This window comes from Hydra viridissima, unplaced genomic scaffold (assembly GCF_058129835.1).
Source record: "Hydra viridissima isolate aposymbiotic clone 2 unplaced genomic scaffold, HvirCarnegie_v1 scaffold_11, whole genome shotgun sequence".
Taxonomy (NCBI): Eukaryota; Metazoa; Cnidaria; class Hydrozoa; order Anthoathecata; family Hydridae; genus Hydra; species Hydra viridissima.
In genome coordinates this window covers 14,675,438-14,694,947 of record NW_028324310.1, presented here as the reverse complement: position 1 = coordinate 14,694,947, position 19,510 = coordinate 14,675,438, and the positions used below count along the sequence as shown (strand labels likewise).

The following is a 19,510-nucleotide window of genomic DNA, read 5'->3' as shown; positions in this document are numbered from 1 at the left end:
ATCTTTGATTTATTATTGTCTTGTGATTGAAATATTAAAAAAAGTGAGTTTTTTCATTTCTCTGAATTTTTAGCGTAAAAGTGATGATAAACTAATAACATTCATGTGTTAGATTACAACTTTATAAAACAAATACAAAACAAATGTACAAAATGGGTACAAAACGAATGCTAACTACTGATATTGTGGAATGTTCAACCATTGTAGAATCAGCAGCTCGTTCTACACCTCCACCTTTAAAATTACGGATAAAGTACCAAACGCCATCACAAAAGCTTTCTTTAGATATATATGAATCAAAAAATGAGAAAGAAAACCTTTACACTCTTCTTCAATTTTCTAAATCATTGCGTTTATCAGGAATTATGTCAGAGGAATGCGAACAATTGATGAGACTTTTTAAGGAACTGGTGAAGAGAGAACCAGACCATATGCTACGTTCAAAAGCTGTTGAATTAATGGCTGAGCTATGTGGAATAGTTGGATCTAATAAAATGCAGATTGTGGAGGACATTCTAGAGTGTCTTCATAAAGAATGTAAGTTTTACTTGACAGATTTTACCTTCCTACATGTTATAACAATCCTTGCTATATGTTATAACAATACCTTACTATATGTTATAACAATATTTTCAAGTTTTGCCTTTTGTTATATTTAATTGATATTTCTGATTTTAATTTTTGAATAAGTGGACTATATGGGTAGCAGACAATTTTTGTAACCTGATAACTGTTTATTAATCTTCAAATATTATTACTTTTTATATTTCCTAAAAAAAAAATTGTTTTCAGGTAATCATAATGTTATTTCCAGAATATTCAAATCTTTAACAATAACTGCAGCTCTAATTCCTAACAAATCTGAGGTCATCCAGAGGATTCTTAAAGCAGCTGTTAAGGTTTGCTAGTTTAAACTATTTATTTTTATTTTAATTTTTTTGTTTAATGTTTTTTTTAAAAAAATTTGTAATTGAAAAGTGTTTTCACTCCTTTTTTAGGTTTTCATTATTTTAACAAGTTTAAATTTTTACCGTCTTGAATTTCTAATCTTTAAAATTGATTTTATTGGTTTTTAAAAGGCTTTGCCTTACTGTTTATGGAAAGCATGAATTCCTTAATGCCACAAGACTGCCTTAAACACAAGAGTGGGACTTAGAAACCAGTGGGGGTGGGAAACTTAAAAATAATTAAGAAATTTGAAAGTTTTAAAAATAATTTAGAAACTTGAAGATTGTCATCAAGATGTGAGGTGCTCATGTTTGTTTTTAATTGCTCGAGTTTGTACAAGCGAGCCTATTAAAATTACAAGTACAAGATCAGTGACACCAATGGAGCTTTTTAATGAGTTTTCAGCTGATCAAGATCCTCGTGTGAGAGCAGTTGTGTTCCAATCTCTGGTATCAAATACTTATTATTTTAATGACACCTGTTATTGTGAATGATAGTTGTATAAGTTTTGTTGCTTCTACTCTCAGCTTCTATTGACCTTCACTTCAAAAATTTTATTGTCCTTCACTAAATTTTTATTGTTCTTCACCTATTCTAAATTTTTATTATTCTTCACTTATTGTAAATTTTTATTGTCCTTCACTTATTCTAAATTTTATTACCCTTCACTTTTTCAAAACTTTTTTAAGTGTATGCCATGTTTTCTAAGTTATTTTTTACTAATTTTTTGTTGCCTATGGCTCTAAAAAAACAGATTTCATCAGCGCACTTACTTTTTAAATGATTTTAAGAGAAAATATAAAGTAATAGGCACTTAATAAAAACTTTTAGCCTGTTCCAGGTTAATATCAGTCATGCAGCAGTAAGTGGTTAGTTTAGGAAATATTTTTGCATCATGCCAAAAAGTAATTATTTTTAAGGTATTTTTTTAATTTTCTTAGATACCTTCTATTAGTTAGTAATAGTTTCTTATAATTGCTTACCTTAACATTGATGTGAAGATGTTAGTATCCGTGTTAATAAAGAAAAATAATAATTTTTGATGTTTTTTACTGTTGCTTATTAAAGTTAAAAGGAAAATAGCAGCAAGCTCGCCGCCTCTGTCTTAAATTTTTTAAACCTCAATCTCGCCAGCTCTGGTGTATACTGAATGGGTATTTTATGTTAAAGTTTTTGATTAATTTTTTTTTTTTTTACTAGTTAATTCTTCATCAACGTCAGCACATATTAGATTTTACTCTATATGAAAAGGCTTGCATTGCGCTGTCTGATGACTATCAGGATGTCAGACAAGCTGCTATAACGCTAGTATGGGTTTTCAGTCAAACACAACCTGAGAGGTGGTTTTATTAAACTTTTTGCAAAATAAAGGAAAAAAAATGTTAAGAAATATGAAACAAATATATTTTTCTTTCTGCTGTTCTTGTATGCTTATAAAAATACATTTTGTTTAATAACATTTTGCATATTTACATTTTGTTTACATATTTACATGTTTGAAATTTATGATACTATATAAAAAAGTTCCTGATTTAATGTGTATTTTCTTATACTAATGTCCCTTTATTTCATAAATATTGGGCATATTGATAACATAGTTTTCTTCTAACACTATTCCTTGCTTATATTGTTTTTAAAATAAATTATTTAAAGCTTTTATAAATTTAAAACAGTACACTTGCATGTTAACTGTTTCCATTAGTTCTAAAATGTAATTGTTGTATCTAGACTGATGGCATCAGAGTGCAGCCAATCAGATGCTATTCCATTGATGGATGATGCTTTTATAAAAATCTGTAGTATGGTAAATGATAGCTCCATGAAAGTCAGAGCAAAAGCTGTTGGTTTGTTAGGTTCATTACACAAAGTCAGTGTTAGTTTGCTTGAGCAAACACTAGATAAAAAGTTAATATCGAGTGGAAAAGTATGTTTAATTCAAGTGTTTATTTTATCTTAAAGAAAGAATGTAAAGAGATTTTCAGAGGATTATATGAGAGCTTGACTAGTCAGTTTAAAGGTCGTATAATATGGCTGATAAGGACAGTGTTAACAGTGCATACACCAAATGAGTTGCACTGTTAACACTAAGGATAGTGTTAACAGCGCAAGTCATTTGGGTATATTGGTAACACTCTAGGAGCACCTAAAGAATTAACACTTGATTATTTTAAATCTCTCTCATAGTTAAAACTTGTTTAATAGTTTAGTTGTGTGCAAATGTATACAGGTTGTTGTTGAAGTGCTGTACACGAGTTTTTTTCTAATTTTCAATGAACTGATTTTAGAAAACAAAAAGTTTTAATGAGCGAGCATCAGAGCGCTTTCTTGGCAATGACGATAGTAGTTCAGTTAGTGGTAGTACTCAATGGAGCACAGGAAATACATGGAGCGATAACCTTGTGACACCTCACAAGCCAGATGAACAAGATGTTAAACTAATGAACACCGGTGCATGTGGTGTCTTTGTTCGCGCACTTGAGGATGAATATATGGAGGTTCGTTCTGCTAGCATTGATGCTATATGTGAATTAGCTAATCATAATGCGCAGTTTGCTCACCTTTCAACAGATTTTCTGGTTGATATGTTTAACGATGAAATAGAGATGGTTCGATTAAATTCCATCAGAAGCCTGATGAGACTGCACAAGTATGTTGATTTGCGTGAAGATCAACTGGACACAGTTTTGGAATGTTTAAATGATTTTAACCAATTAGTTAGAGATTCTGTCAGAGAATTGCTTGGTTACTGTTTGCTGTCTACACAAGCTTGCTTGCATGCAGCTGTGTTGGCTTTGTTAAATAATTTGAAAAAGTTCCCTTTAGATAATGAGTCAATATGGAAGTAAGATTGCATTTTTCTTTTTCTTTTTTCTCTTCTCTTTTTTTTGTTTTTGTTGTTTTAATATCAAGTTTATTCTAGTCGAAGATTGTTTTTTATTTAGGTGCTTAAAAGAACTTGGATTACGGCATCCTTTTTTTGTCTCATCTTTAGTTCCAGAGTTATTAGTTACACACCCATTTTATGCTGTCCCTGAACCTAATATCAATGATTCTTCTCATATAGCAATAGCTGCTCTGGTTTTTAATGCTGCTGAGAAGTGTCCATCTATATTCAGTCTGCTTCCATCCTATACAAATCAACATCATAAATATTTAAGAGATAGCCTGCCATATTTGATTCCACAGTCAAAAGATAAGAAAGGGTTTACAACAGGTGCTTCTTTTCTTTTATATAATAATTTACAAACAATAAAAATTTACAGTCGAGTTTTTTTTTTTCTTTTTAAGCTGAAATTTTATTCTAATTTGTTCATTTTTTTAGATCTTGATTATGCTATTGTTAGTGAATTCTTCTCTGCTGCTATAAACCGCATGTACAAGGTTTTAGAAGGTTGTTCTTCGAACCTGAACACAGCTATACCATCATGCATCAGGGATTTTCAGCACATTAAAACTATGAATCAAGGTTTCTCTCCTGCAGCTGAGTTTCTATGTCTTTTTTTGCAATGTCAGCAGACACTCATTAAATGTAGAAATGATCGAACCTGGTCAATTCCTGCTGCTATGGCAACTTCATCATTGTGCAGCTCCTTGCAAAATGATGTTGCTGATCTCATGAACAACGCTTACAAGTTAGAGTTTATGTATTCTGGATTATCAAGTGAAAATGTAAACACTCTGAGGCTGGTAAGTTTCATTTTGAAATCTTTTTCTTTGTTTGTTTGTTTTTAATTTCAATTGTTTTGCTAATTTTATTTTACCACAATCTTTTTCAAAGATAATATTTAGTGAAAATCCTTGCATAATAAGTGTTTTGGGTTTCATAAAAATGTTGACATTGAAAAGTGTTACAATTATGTTAAAACATATGTGATCATTATATAGAAATTTTGTGATATTGATCCTACAGTCAAGTGATCCTCCTTAACCAAGAGTGATAAATAATTTTTTTTACTTTTTTTTCAACCAACCACCTTCTTACCCAGACTCTTTTTTTCTTTATATATAGAATTTGTTGTATAACTGTTTTTTTAATGCAATCTATTCCTTAACCTCCTTAAACATTATCTTTTCTTTTTTTATCTAACATAATGTGAGAAACATAAAAGATTCTACCAAGATCCTCATTGATTTTTCCCAAATCTGCTAACAATTTTCATATACTTTTCAACCGATTAATGATTTATTTTACTCATCAAACACAAACTATTTCTTATACTTTTTATTTGTCCATGGTAAAAATGTAAAATATGTCTGCAATTAAAAGTCTAAATTTAAGTTCATACTTTTTATTATTTTATTGTTAAATACTAAAAATATATATATATTTCTTTATAAATAGTATTTTTTTCACACCTGGTAATCATTCAATAGTTTGCAGTATATTACAGATTTCTTTTAAACTATTTTCTTGTGTCTCTCTACAGTCAAATTTTAATCAAATTATTAAAGAAAATTTTGTGTGAATAATTTTTTTTAAATGTTTTACTAAATATGATAAAATATGTTAAAATATGCTAAAATATGTTAAAATATGATAAAATATGTTAAAATGAACATATTTAACGTATTTAACTCGTCTTTGCATAATTTACTTTGTATTACAGTGTTGTTCCATATTCTGTAGAGTTTTAAGAACTCTAAAGTTATTTTGTTAAAAGTGCTTTTTGTTAAATTCTAGATCAGAATTTTGGCACACAGTCTTTGTGTGCTTTTGGAGCTTCGGCATGTAACCAAAGATCATTTCCCAAAGAAAGTAAACTTGAAACTGTGGGGATCTTTTCTACAGCGCCTACGAAAGTTTAAAGAGCACGTGAGGTCAACTTCTGACGCCAACGAGCGATTAAAACAAGTTCTCAAACTGCAGGACTCGATTGAAGAAAACCTCTTAGAAACTTCGACTCTTATAAACCTTTTACAAAATTTTTTCCTCGATTATCCGGTTAATCTCTCTATTACAGATCGTTTGCAGCTTTCGCACGCACGTTTGGTTGAACCAAGAACTAACTTAGACAACCCTCTAAAATTTTGTGCTGGTTTGACTGTTGCTGTAGCTGTTGTGGCCTACATTGAAAATATCGATAACATTGCTGATATTTACATCAAGGTAGTTAAAGTATTAATATAATATTTACAATTTATATACTGTATATGTGGTCTATATTTCCGTATTTAAGACATAAAGCAATCAACTTATTTTTGGCTAAAAAACTGTTTGAAATTATATTTGACTTCGTTCAGAAAAAGAAAAAAAAATTAATCTTAACATTTCACTTCAGATAGTTTACCCGGACCTTAAGGTGCAGTTTTATAAACCGACTCTAAATGACTTCCATTGCTGCAGCTCAGCAAAATATCGACTCGTTAGTAAGGTGATTCTCTGTCATAACACATGGACAGGTAAAAAGTTTACTAATATAAAAAAATTATTTTGTTGGTTGCTTGGAAGTAAAGAACTTTTTCTACTTCTAGAAGCGTGTTATGTGAAGTTAAACGTTGTTAAATCTCATGTCACCGACATCAAAGAAGAGATCAATAGAGAGCAGCCGGAAACAAATGATGCCTACAATTATAAAGGATTTTTAGATTTATGCGAACCAGTCAAAGTGTATATTTTACCTAAAGCGGTGTCTAAGTGACAATAGTATTGTTTTAATGACATTTCTAACTGGCAGAATGCAGCTTTTTGGCGGAGAGATTTGTAGATATATTATAAAATTTTAATTTTCGTTGTAAAAAATGCAAATAAAACGTTGTTTTCAAAATATGTTGAGACAAGTTTTCTTACCAGACCATTAGTACTGTCATAGAAAAAATCTGAAAGTTAGATTTTGTTAAAATGACGAAGTAATGTATTAAGGTTGCTTTCGTGCTGAATTTAGACTTCGGGTCAAATTCATGATTTTTTTCACTACAGAAAAAGAAAAAAAAATTGAACATTTTGAAAATTAAGAATTAAAAAGAAATCTTTTCAGAACTTTAATTTGTGAGCCTTAGTTGCGGTGCTGGTGCCACCGGGTTCCTGAGGGTGCCGTTATGTAAAATTGGCCCTGAATAAAGCTAACTTTATATAATACTGTAACTGTCTCTTAAGCTTTGAAATGTTTGAAATTTTTAGCCAACTGGAATTTTTTTAAATTTAGGTATTTTTTTTTAAACGGAGAAACTGGATTTAACTATGGGAATATTTTTATTTGGAATGAAAAATAATGATGATGAGTTGAAGCAGGAAAGAAGTTACATTTTTGTCGTGAGGTAATTACGTGTGGTAGTTACATGAGGATTTCCGGCAGATTTTGTTTTACTTGGTCTGTAAGTCTTGGTACAATAGCAAAATTAGGGAGGGAAGGTGATTACTCTCAAATTGCTAATTACATATGAATCAACTTTCTCTTGAGTCATAGTAAATATTATTCTGACGTTAAAAGTGCAAGAATATATATAAAATGGTAGCTCATCACTATGGTAATCAAAAATAACTGAAAAAACAATAAAAATTTTGTTTACGTTGCTAAAAAAGTTAAGAAAAATGAGTAAAGGTGTGATAATGAAATTTTGTAGAAATGAAAATTTTTTAGATTTTTATGACGCGTGTTTAAGATGTAAAGTCATAAGAAAATGCAAGAAATAAAATTATAAAATAGCATTTATGTTTACATTATTGTATAAAATTAGTCTTTGATAAATTTATAAAATTGTTTTTTAGAAGCAATCTAAATGGTCTATCTTTGAATGATATAAGGAACAGAATGTTAAATAACAAATAGGATATAAACACAAAATCTTAATTTGAAACAGTAATTCAGGAGAACGACACCAAAAACTCCGTTGTGCAAAGAGCATATTTTTACTTACGTTCAAAATAACAAAAGTTAGGCAAGAATTTATCAGGAAAAATATTTTCTTATTTTGCAGATTAATAAATCTGCATGAAATCTTATTATAAAACCTTTTTTAAAATCAAGTTTTTGAAAAATTTTTAGAGTAGTTGTCCCATTCATGCAACTCACAACCAGATATTTGTTTCAATTTTAACCATTTGATTTGTACTAAGTTTGAATATTTTTGAAAATTTATTTGTAGAGGAAAGAAATATTATCTGAAAATGTTTTACAATGCCAAAATTCATGATAAAAATTGGTGCAAAACAAATGACTGATAAAAGCAGTTTATCACAGACAATGTGTAAAAAGAATTTACAGGCTGTGACAGATTCCTTCCCTTTGGAGTTTGCCACAACTGCCTGTTCATAATGACAAGTTTGGAGAATGACAAGTGTATAATGACTCTGCCTCCTAGAAACAATTATAAAGGTCTTATTCAACGTATGCAAAATTTATCACCCCTGACAAGAGCTAACATTGTGTGCGCTTGGAATTGGAAAGTGATTGAATCGGAAGTGCACAGTTCTCTCAGTTCGTCTAACCAGCAAGCTCCATGTTTACAGGGAGCCGTCGGGTAAATGAAGGACTAAATAACCTTAAGCACACTGAGGAGAAATATGCTAGAGATACCAAGTGTGACAGTGAGAGGTGGAATGCCATAGTGTTAAGAGAACGTTAGACTTTAGCGAAATTGCAATCAAATCTAAATCTAAGTAATTGGTGAACCTGAAGCACAAAAGGTTGTGCAAGAAGGCGCTGGCAGCATGACTGCAATATAATCTAATCTTAAAGCAGCCTTGTCGCTGATAGAATGAACTCTGGAAACCTTTTTCAGGGGTAGAACTTTTACCTACCAAGCCGAGCAGGGTAAATCTAAACTTGTGGAGCGTCCTGTTATTTTGTGCAACAATCTTTCATCTTTAGTGCCGTTTGTATAAGAGAATACAGGATCTAGCCTTAACCACATGGAAAAAATTGGCCTGGACCGAGGGGGAAGGGTTTCTAAAAGCGTGGTTGAATACAAACAAGATTTATCAGATATACAACACTTTCCAGCACATAAAAAGTCAAATGCTAGTGTAAGAAAGTTTAGTGACATATGTGTCAAAAAAGCTGTTGGGATTATATCTGACCTTCAAGATTTATATAACAATTTTCGCGTTTTGCTTACCTCACCTGGCATTAATTCAATTCCAAGCAACCGACTTAAAACTAGCAAATACTCTTATAGATCTTCCAAAGTTATTCTTCTAAGTATCTTTGAACGTGGTGTGAGGCATCCCTGTTTTGGTTAATTCTAGCACAGCTCAAAACTCTTGGAAGAATCAGGGTGCCCGTCATTTTTTAACAAAATGTTGCTCAACATTCAAAAACTTCCTATTTTATGAACAATAATCATCGATGTCAACGACCCTATTTTGGCGTGAGACATCAACTTGCCCATCCTACAAATAATACCTCTTCATGAGATACACTTGATGCATGGGGCTTTAAACAGATTATTTGTCAATCTTAATCGAGTTTGGGGAGAAAAATCTTAAACGAGTTTGGGGAGAAAATCAAAAAAAAAATCGTTAGTGTTAACTATAGAGGGTGATGTATGGAAGGTAACCAATATAAGATGTTTATGAACGTTTTAAAATATAAGATGTTGCTAAGTGAGCTAGCGTTATTGAAGTTACAGTTGTTTTCTGAACTGCAAAAAGTTTACAAATGCAATCAATACATTCAGTTGTATTTGCAATGATTGTTTAACCAACTGTTAAAGAGCTTGAGGCTGTATATCTTGCTTTCGGGATCATCCTTATTCTAAAATTAAATGAAATGTTTGACCATGTGCCAGTGTTTTAAAGTCTAAAGAAAACTGGTCAGGCTTTAAATTAGTGTCAGACGAATAAAAATATTTTGAAAACATTTCATATTTTTATTCGACGTCTTTATAATATTCTCAAAGTTTGTTCGGTGCCCGTAGACATTTTGGTGTCGTAAATATTTACAGGTTGTGAGTTTAAAACTTTTATTGAGGATAAAGAGATGAAAATCTTTTATTCATCTGATCAAAATTTAAATAAACTGCAGAATGTAATTTGAAGATTGTGTTTCTTAATGCCAGACGATGACTGACATTCAACGCAGATGCTTGACAGCTATTAGAATTAAAGATTATGCAACTATGACAATTCAGTAGTTTAAAATGAGGGGGACATGCACCCCTCAATAATTTTCAGTAAGGTTAATCTGCTCTTTTTGTACTTTTGCAATTTTTGTCACTAAAACTTTTTTTAACATGTGTGAGGTGCACATGTTTACTTTTTTAGCTAAAAGATGTTGTCTAACGCTCTTGAGGCTGCCTTATGAAATGTGCTGTTTAACGTACTTGATTGGAGACATTAAACGTTTTATGACCCTTCCCTCCTCCCCTCCCATGCAGCAAGAAATCAAGTTTTTGATCGTTAATATATTAATTTCATAACACGAACAAGCATTTCTGTTGAATAAATTGTAACTAATTTTTTACCGTGTCTTTTGGGTTTTAATGGAAAGAACCGACCTTTACCAGGATATCGATTTTACAAACTTTCGTACCAATTTTTACGGAACTAAATTTACTTTACCATTAACGAAATTACTTTACCATTAACGAAACATCGATTAGTTTTTCATAGACCGACATAAGCCTATATTTAGTCTATTTGAAAACCTTGCCATTTTTGAAGATTAACTCAATGGGTACCCAGGACAAAAAGTTCTATAGATTTTCTATAAAACTATTTCATTTCTATAGGAGTTCTGTAAAAATAATTGAACTCTATAAAACTTTTATAGACAATTTCATGAACACTATAGAAATTCAAAATATTCTGTGTGGGCGTGTGTGTGCGTGTGTGCATGTGTGCGTGTGTGCCACACTTTAGTGGTTTAGAGGAGACTACATAATATCATTTTAACTTTAATGAAATTAATATAGCTGTACTGTGTTTAAGGAGATTTTAAAGGGAAGGAATGCAATGAAAGTAATAAGTAAAGCTTTGAAATGCATTTAAAAATAATTTATGCATCGTTAAAAATTTTTAAATGATTATTTAGTTAGGAATTGTTCAACTTCTCACTGCAATGGAGACATCAATGAATGAGCATTATGAATATGAAAATAGCGAATGATGTTTTGTTTTCTATTTGCCCAGTTCAAACAAAGAAACTTAATGCTATTAAATGCGTTGCATTTGATATTATTAAATTTCTTTGTTTTAACTAATTTGTTTTAATTTCTTTTTTAGGGATTATTTGTGTGTTAAGTTCACTAGAAAGATCAACCCAGGACTTCTTCGATGGAGTTTTGCAGTTAAACAAGCCCCATGATCTCTCTTCCTCAACGCATCATGTACCAAAATTGGCAAAAAGTCTTACTTCTAGTTTTAATCAATATTCAGACTTATTAAACGATTCTGTTGAATTAGAAAATGCATGTGACTTCAACGCAGCTCAGTTTTCATTCATCTTTTCAAAAGTGGAAGACACCCAGCAATTCATATGGGTCTAGTAGAGTAACTTCTCACACTCTCAACTCTTCTGATATGTCTGATCAACTTAATGATTCATTTAGCATAACAAATAGTAATGCCTTCAATGACAGTCTTGTTTCTAAATGAAATCTTACTGAATTGCCTGTTTGTTTAATTCCAATCTGGAAAGAACCTAACTACGCAAATGGATCTAGTAGAGTAAGATATTTTCATGTTGCAAAATTTATCTATTTTTATTTATATATTTAACTATATGAATTATAGTCATAGTACTTTTACTTTGTAATTTAGAAACAATTAGCGCCAGGTCACAAAATATACATTGACCATGATCTTTTGGTGTCATTGATGGGAGACACAAACTATCTAAGGAGTGTCAGTTTTTCTGGCAAGCAAAGTAATGCTCACTCTGACAAAGTAGCAAAACCCAAAATTTGTCAAGACCTTTTTGATGGTGTTGTTGGTAAATAGTTATAGCATTTAAATTTTTTTTATTAAACAAAAGAAATCAATAAATAATTGAACTCTTTTGTATTTTGAGCTTGTGCCTGTCAGATATTGGGAGTATGCGCAAACAGCAATCAAAATAAAATTAAATACTGCGTTGAAAAGAAGAAGAGTTAAAATATGAATATACATTTTGTATTTCCATCTTTTTTGATTATTGAATATATAGTCATTTGTTTTAAAAGTTTATAAATGCTCTTTTTCTTATTTTTTCTCCCAATTGCAAATATTCCTTAGATGTAATATATAGGTGGTTTGTAGAATGTCATAAAAAGTCTATATAGTTGCAATATATAGCAGTTTTATAGAGTTTTTACATTCTACAATATATGTAATATAATATATAATATAATATAGACTATATTTGATGGAATGTATTCGATCAATTCTATAGACCATCTGAAATGATAATAAAAAAATATTTTCTATACACTTTTGAAAAATACGATCTATAGAAATTTCTATAGACTTTCTGTAGTTAAATTTCTATGAGCCATGTTTTAAAAGCCTATAGAAAATAGGATTGATTTTTTTATAAAAACGTCTATAGACTTTCAATTGCATATTCTATAGACTTTTAATAGTTGAATTTCTATAGGCAATATGTTTTAAAAGCCTATAGAAAATAGGATTGATTTTTTTATAGAAAATCTATACAAATTTTGTCCCGGGTAATCTTTTTACAACTGCACCTTATGACCAATTTTTTAAGGCTTTCCGACCTTGCCGAGATAACCGAGCTGGTCTTGCCGACTTTAATTTACAAAAGGTCGGCAAGTTTACAGGGGCGTGTCTAGGGGATGTCTGCTACGTCGCTGGACATACCCAAAATATGTATATATACATATTTTTTCACAACTTCAATATTTCGTTAAGTAAATATGATGCGTCGGTAGATAAAAGCAAACAGAGCGAATAATTATAATAAACTAAAGCAATAATTAAGCAAACTATACAAGGTTAACTGTTCGAACGGATGGTAAGAAGTTATTAATCCGGGATAACAGTTAGATTTACGGTTTAGTATTTTATTATACGCCAAGTTAGAATTATTTTGTTCTATCTCCAAGTTTAAATGTTGGGAGAAAGTTTTTGATTTTTTTCTTAAAGTAATAATTATTTAAAAACTTAGTCTTAATTTTTAAAGAAATAATAACTTATGCTTTAAATAATTTATGTTTAAACAAATTAGAAAAAAACTTGTAAAATAGAGCGCATTTTAGAAGTAATCATTACTTACTAAAATTAATAACTCATTTTCTCCCAACTTTTAAAATAGGAGATAGAATTAAATAATTATAACCTCGCGCATAGTGCTTGTCAAATCGAGAACGGTCTAAAGTTTATTAAAAAAAAACAAAACGATTTATATATTTAAACGGAGGTTGTTTTAATTTTTGACTTAAACAAATTAATAAGAAACTTGAATGGACATACCTTTTTTTATTAAGTTATAAGGTACTTCATTTTTTAAATATTTTCTTTTGTTAATTTAAAAAAAATAAAAGTAATTATTTCTTAGAGAACAAATTCCGGACTTCCCTTTTCAATTACACCCTGAGTAAAGTTTTAGTCAAATTCTATTGATATTTATCATCAGGAGGAGAAGACTGTAATTAACAACAAGCATATATTAAAATATATCAATGGACATCCCCAACTATTTTATACAAAGCTGAGTATCTTTTTAATTACTTGCATTTTAAAAAATATAAAAAGAAAGAAAGGGTTTTAAACATTAAAAATAAAATTTGGACTTCCTTTGGTACATACACCCTGTTTAGTGAGTATTTATTAAACATTTCTTAAACATAAAGTTTAGACAGTTTTTCAACAATTTTTTTTTGCTTCATATAAGAATAGGTCGTGTGTAACTGTTAAGCGTTGGTGCTGACTATGGTTATCATCATTTTCTTCTAAAAATAGATAGCGTGCGAAGCGATGATGTTTGATAATGGTTAGCATCATGTGCGATAAAATATCGGGCGATTGCTAAGCCGTCTTACCTCATATATGCATTTGTGAATGAGGAAGGGGGGGGGAGGGGGATGCTAAAATTTAACTTTTTTTTTTTTTTTTTTTGGGGGGGGGGGGTTAAAATTGCGACTTACCCAAAAAAATTCCTGTACACGCCCCTGAGTTTAAACAAGTCGGTAACGCGGACCCTTAACTACATGTCCTCTAATAATCTGTAAAGTTCTATTCCTAGATTTATTTAAAAAGTTTTTTTTTGCAAAAGAATTTGTTTATATTTATGTGATCCACTCAAATATTAATCCGAATGACGATGGAATTTTTATTGAAAAGCAGTATTTATGTTTGTTGTTATTGGTATTGTAAGAAAATACAAATATTCATATCTTATAAGAATATATGGTCAAAAATAATTGTTTTGGGGTTACTTTTAATTGCTTAAAAACTGTAACGGCGTCACTCAATCAATAAGACAGTAAATGTCAAAGTCATCGTTGACAAATAATCCCGAATGAGTCATAACAATATTCACCCAATTATTTGTGTGGTATAAGCCGTGCCTCAGATTGCTGTGTCTAATGCTTGCGTATTTTCGTTTACATGACAAACATCAATCAAACATTTCAATGCGGAACACCCGGGAACGCGTATGTCGATTTTAATTGAGCAAAAAGACATCGGAAATCATTTTTGTATAAAATTTTTGAGAATGATGATACAATACGCACTCAATATACAGATTACCAATGTACAGATCATCAATAAGGAAGAGTCACCTGTCTATTCTAATACTTTATGATTGGGTTGTATCGAAAAAATATTCTTCTAATAAGTCTCAACAAAATTATGAAAAGGAAAAAAAAATTTTTTTTTTTTGCACGCTGTATGTGTAATTCGTTTTCTTTCTCAGAAATATGTTTTGGAACTTTGGAACATGAACCCTGAGTACAGCAAATACAAATATAAAAATCGTAATATAATGTTAAATGCCAACATTTTTTGATGGATCGTCAATAGGAAAAAATTTAAGTGACATCTGTCGATCATTTTAACATACAGCTATTTGTTGTACCACCAACCGTATGCGACAGTTTGAATCGTTAAAGTTGAACTTTGAACATTATTAACATTAATTTTTCTTTACAACATCTATGAGAACTAAGATCTAATAAGATATTTGTATATAAAATTATAAAAATAAAATACATACTCCTTATTCTGATAAAAATTTTTAAAAAAATCATTTTTTCAAATATATTTTTTGTTTATTGGTTACTATTGGCTACTAATTTATACTGAAACATAAGGCAATAACCAATATTCAATAAATTGAATAAAAAGTGCACGAACCAATAATACAAACCAATGACAAAAAAAAAGTAACAAAAGTTGTAGAAACTCGTTTTACTATTAAAACTTAAAAATGGTAGATAATCTCAGAAAACTGTTTAATATTTAGCTATAAATATTCTAGCTAAAAAAAGAGCTGCTTTCTGAGGAAGCTGAATAAAAACTCGAAATAAATCTAAGATTCATAATTGAAGATAATGTTTATAGTTTTCTTATTTTTAAAAAGATGTTTTTAAAATGTTTTCTACAGTTACCAGGAGATTATTGATATTTTTGGATTAAATATCTGCTGGGTGAATGTTCAAGAATTGTTTAAGACTGAATTAAAAAAACTGGAGACTAAACTGCTGAATGATAACAGATGATTTCTGTTATCTGGATTGAATGATTCCTTAACCACGCTCCTTGTTTAACCAGCTCCTTTTTTGTATGCGGCAAATATGTGCTGTGTGTAAAGCTCTTTTTGAAGAGAAAAAAATCAAACTTTTTTTAAATGAGCAAGTTCTACAATTTTGCTATGTATATATTTTAATTATTGTTGTTGTTTGCTATTTGTTGTTGTTGTTGCTTTTATTATTCTCCCTCCTCACATAACTTCTAAATATATAACTATATAAATAAACAACTTGTTAGCTTTTAAAGTTTTTTTGTGCCTGATTTAATTTTACGCAAATTCCCGCTTATATTTTATTGGTGGAATATCTCGCACTTTTTTTTAACTTCTTTTTTTTAACATAAGATGTATTCATAAAATGTGTTAAAAATAGCAAATAAAAGTGTAAGTATCTGATATATGGCCTTGTGCCAACAATTATGGCATTTACTTGTGAAAAGGCGTTCCTTATAAAAAGCTTAATAGTAGACACATCAACAATCCACTGAATGTAAATTGAATTTTTGAAGTGAAGTGCTGGTTTAACGTCGACAAAGTTGGTATGTAAACTTTAAATTTTACTTAAATACTTCTAAATTGTTGTTTATGAAATTAAGTTTGTATAAGTTTAGTTCAATATGATATTTATAACTTAGGAATTTTTAAAAGAAAATGTCGGGCTATCATTCCACTGTTGCTGTTATATTTCTTCTTTTCAATGTTTCGCTGGTCGAAACAAACATAAAAAGATCTTTGCAGTTGTCGATGTTTAAAAATATTTTGTTAAAAAATCTTGGACTATCAAATCCACCAGAGGCATCTTCAAGTTCCATACAAAATGTTTTGATTGAGCGTGGTAGTGTGGAAATCCCAGAAGAAGATAGTTTTGATAATTTTGTTGAAAAGACAACTGTAACGTCACAAGGATTACTATCAGGTTTGGGGCACATTTTGCACTTTTCTCATACATAAGAGCCTATTTACCATTACCAATTATCTTTTTTTATCTTATCTTTTTTTTTTTTTTTTTTTTCCTGCAAATTACAATGGAAAATTCCAAATAAGTTACTGCTACTTGATAATAAATAAAAGTTTTTATTAAAAAAAACCTTATTTTATGTCAGAAATATTGAGGTTAAAAAACCGTGATAGCTTTCAAAACAAGTTTATAATAAGAACTCTGAGATGTTGGTTACAATTTTTTTAATTTTATAATACTCATTATCTTTTATAATATTGAAAAACTTTATTTACTTGAATATCGTTTTTATGTTTCCCATTAAAAACTTATTATTATAGGAACAAACATAATTCGATTTGTCTTTAAAAACGCGGACTTCTTTAATGAGCAGACGTTGTTTAATGCTAACCTCACAGTTTACCTCGAGAAATCACTTTCGTCGGCTTCATTTGAAATTTTTCGAAAAACAAGTGACAAACATGATTTATCTATTTATAAAAAAATTGCGGACTTTAACGAGAACTCCACCGGATGGAAGAGCAAAGATATTACAGAAGATTTACGAGATTGGTTGCGTTTCGCTAATAAAAACAATACTAAAGTAATATACAAATTGAAGTTTCATTGTGGATCAAAGTTCGCTTGTTTTACAGCAAATAAAATTCCTTTTATAGACATATACCTAAAATCAAGACCAAAACGAGGCATTATAAACCAATGTCCACCTTCAGAAAAAGGTTGCTGCCTTCGAGGAATAAAGGTCAGCGTTGCTCAGCTAGGTTGGGAAAGCTGGTTTCATTTGCCAAGAATATTTACATACACGTATTGTGCTGGTTCTTGTAAGAACCAAAGCCAATCACTTTACGGCGCTATTTCATCAGGAATAAGTGGGAAAGCTATTTTAAATGGCTGTTGCGTAGCAACAAAACTAAAGGGGTTGCGTGTTTTGCATTCTCTAGATAACGAGTTGTATGATAAAACAATAAATAATATAATGGCGGACGAATGCTCTTGTGTAGGTCTGTAGTAGTGAGGCAACTTCATTTGCTTTTTTAAACACCATTTCATATACATTTTTTGTTTCAGCAAGTAGTGTAAATGTACATGTTAGCAGTTTATTTTTGTATTGCGCACACACTTTCTTAAAAAAGAAAAAATATTATGTTTATCCCGAAACTTTTTTTATTATTTTTTCTAAGGTACTTGTAAGGATTATGTAAGTGTGTAAAAAAATCAATTTATCTACAACAATTGCAATGACGCCTTGTAATAAGTTTGTTTGTGTTAATTTGCACGAATTCGTGTCAACAAACTTTCAGGACCCTTAAAGCGTCGTGTTAATCTTGAAATAAACACAGGCTTTTGAATCTAGAAGCACCAAGAATTAAAAAAATAGATCAAAATAAAAGATTTCACTCTGTTTTAGTAATAAATTACCGTTCAATCGAGATTCTATGATTCTTTAAAATTTTAATGCAGATTTTCCTTGCACTCTCTAGATTCTTTTTCACTTTCATTTTCATTTACATTCCAGATTCATTTTTACAAGTTCCTAGGAGCTTCCTAAATTATACTGGTTTTTGCACGTTTGTATACTATACCAAATATTGGACTTGTTTACAATAAATTAGTATTTGAAAAATCGTGACTGAAAGCACTAAAGCCATTTATTGCGAATTTATTAACTGTGAACAGCTTTAAGTGCGAACGTCGTGTGAGCACAATAGAATAACGCTGAATAGACGGAAGAGTGTAACGTCGTACGTCATGACGACAAAATTTAGAATAACGGAGAATTTGCGTAAGTGCAAAAACGATGCTGAGGTGTAAAAATGGCACATAACAGTTTTTTTTATTCCAACTTTAGTTTAATCCAGCCTCTGCATTTTATTTTTGTAAATATTATTTCATAACTTCTTTGTATTTCTTTTGAACGACATGGAAAAAAAATGAACTAATTATCAGTTATTATTATTTATCATCGTTATCGTCCTGTTATTATCGATTATAATTATCTATCATCATTATCGTCCTGTTACTATCGATTATCATTGTTTATAGTCGTTATCGTCCTGTTATTATCGATTATTATTATTCAACTTATTTGATAAAATTAGACTTGCCAACTTCGGAGAATATTTCTGGACACTACACATATATCATATATATTTATATATGTTGTGTTTAGAAGTCTCGTCCAAAGTTGGTCATAGACTTTTATATGGATAAAGATTATTCATATGGTTAAAAAAGACTTTTGTTCTTTTATAACCATGTAACCAGTTTGGTCTTTTATAACCATGTTACGAGTTACTTTTGCGAAAGCTAAAAACAAAATAAAAACAAAATAACGTTTGGTAAAAAATTGTTAAAATCGAAAAACTTTTTTTTATTAATTTATTTAATTTATCGCTACTTTCTAGTATCAGCCAATAAAATTTTTTGTATGTTTTTAGGATGTAAAAGTATTTCTTCAAGTTGCCTCATGCAGAAATACTTTTACCAGGAGTAACGACAAATCTTTGGAAGATGAATGAAGAAAGAGTCTTCAGAAATATCTAAAACTTTAAGCGACTTTGTTTTTTTTGTTTGCTTTTTTTTGTTTTTTGTTTTCAAGAAAATTGTGTTTTTGTGTTAAGGCTTCTTGTGTAAAGCTGTTTCATGTTTTCATCTTGAAGATGATGTTCGTATTGAAGATTCAGAACGTATTTAAAAACTTTATCAAGAAACTAGAAATAAACAGATCCACAATTTCATCTTCTTCCTTTTTCCCAATTACTCTCTTCCTTGCTAATTGTTATTGCCTTTCTAATAATAATAATAATAAAAAAGAAGCTTGGCACATGATCTCAAGAAAGCGCTTTTAATTAATGAATTTTTGTAAATGATTGCTGTTAGCAGGAAGTAATCAGTAATAATTTATTAAATATTGTTAAAAATTATTGCTCATTGATTGACAACCAACAAAATAGCATAATTAATATATTAA

The 19,510-nt window shown here is 30.0% G+C and overlaps 2 protein-coding genes and 1 pseudogene across 5 annotated transcripts; all 3 read left to right on the top strand.

The window, feature by feature from the left end:
- Positions 1-64: 64 nt before the first annotated feature.
- LOC145191351 (integrator complex subunit 4-like) lies at positions 65-6,715 on the top strand. 3 transcript variants are annotated; one of them, XR_016444927.1, is made up of 11 exons: positions 65-537; positions 793-899; positions 1,221-1,397; positions 2,149-2,288; positions 2,677-2,872; positions 3,234-3,790; positions 3,875-4,162; positions 4,271-4,635; positions 5,630-6,055; positions 6,228-6,348; positions 6,421-6,715. XR_016444927.1 is itself a non-coding variant. In XM_090066571.1 (11 exons), exons 1-11 carry the CDS (start codon positions 144-146, stop codon positions 6,585-6,587), a joined length of 2,922 nt encoding a protein of 973 aa, XP_089922697.1. In that variant the 5' UTR covers positions 65-143; the 3' UTR covers positions 6,588-6,715. The 3 variants fall into 3 exon arrangements, 1 of the variants encoding a protein (XP_089922697.1); XR_016444926.1 differs by having other exon boundaries at positions 3,869-4,162; XM_090066571.1 differs by having other exon boundaries at positions 3,891-4,162.
- A 4,231-nt stretch (positions 6,716-10,946) lies between these two features.
- On the top strand, positions 10,947-11,987 carry LOC145191922 (uncharacterized; annotated as a pseudogene).
- A 3,841-nt stretch (positions 11,988-15,828) lies between these two features.
- LOC149882354 (growth/differentiation factor 15-like) lies at positions 15,829-19,110 on the top strand. Of its 2 annotated transcripts, none has more exons than XM_090067471.1 (3): positions 15,829-16,120; positions 16,217-16,497; positions 18,978-19,110. In XM_090067471.1, the coding sequence occupies exons 2-3, from the start codon at positions 16,233-16,235 to the stop codon at positions 19,031-19,033; spliced, it is 321 nt and encodes a 106-aa protein (XP_089923597.1). In that variant the 5' UTR covers positions 15,829-16,120; positions 16,217-16,232; the 3' UTR covers positions 19,034-19,110. The 2 variants fall into 2 exon arrangements, with proteins under 2 accessions (XP_089923597.1, XP_089923596.1); XM_090067470.1 differs by lacking the exon at positions 18,978-19,110 and adding an exon at positions 16,860-17,697 and having other exon boundaries at positions 15,841-16,120.
- The last annotated feature ends 400 nt before the right edge of the window (positions 19,111-19,510 follow it).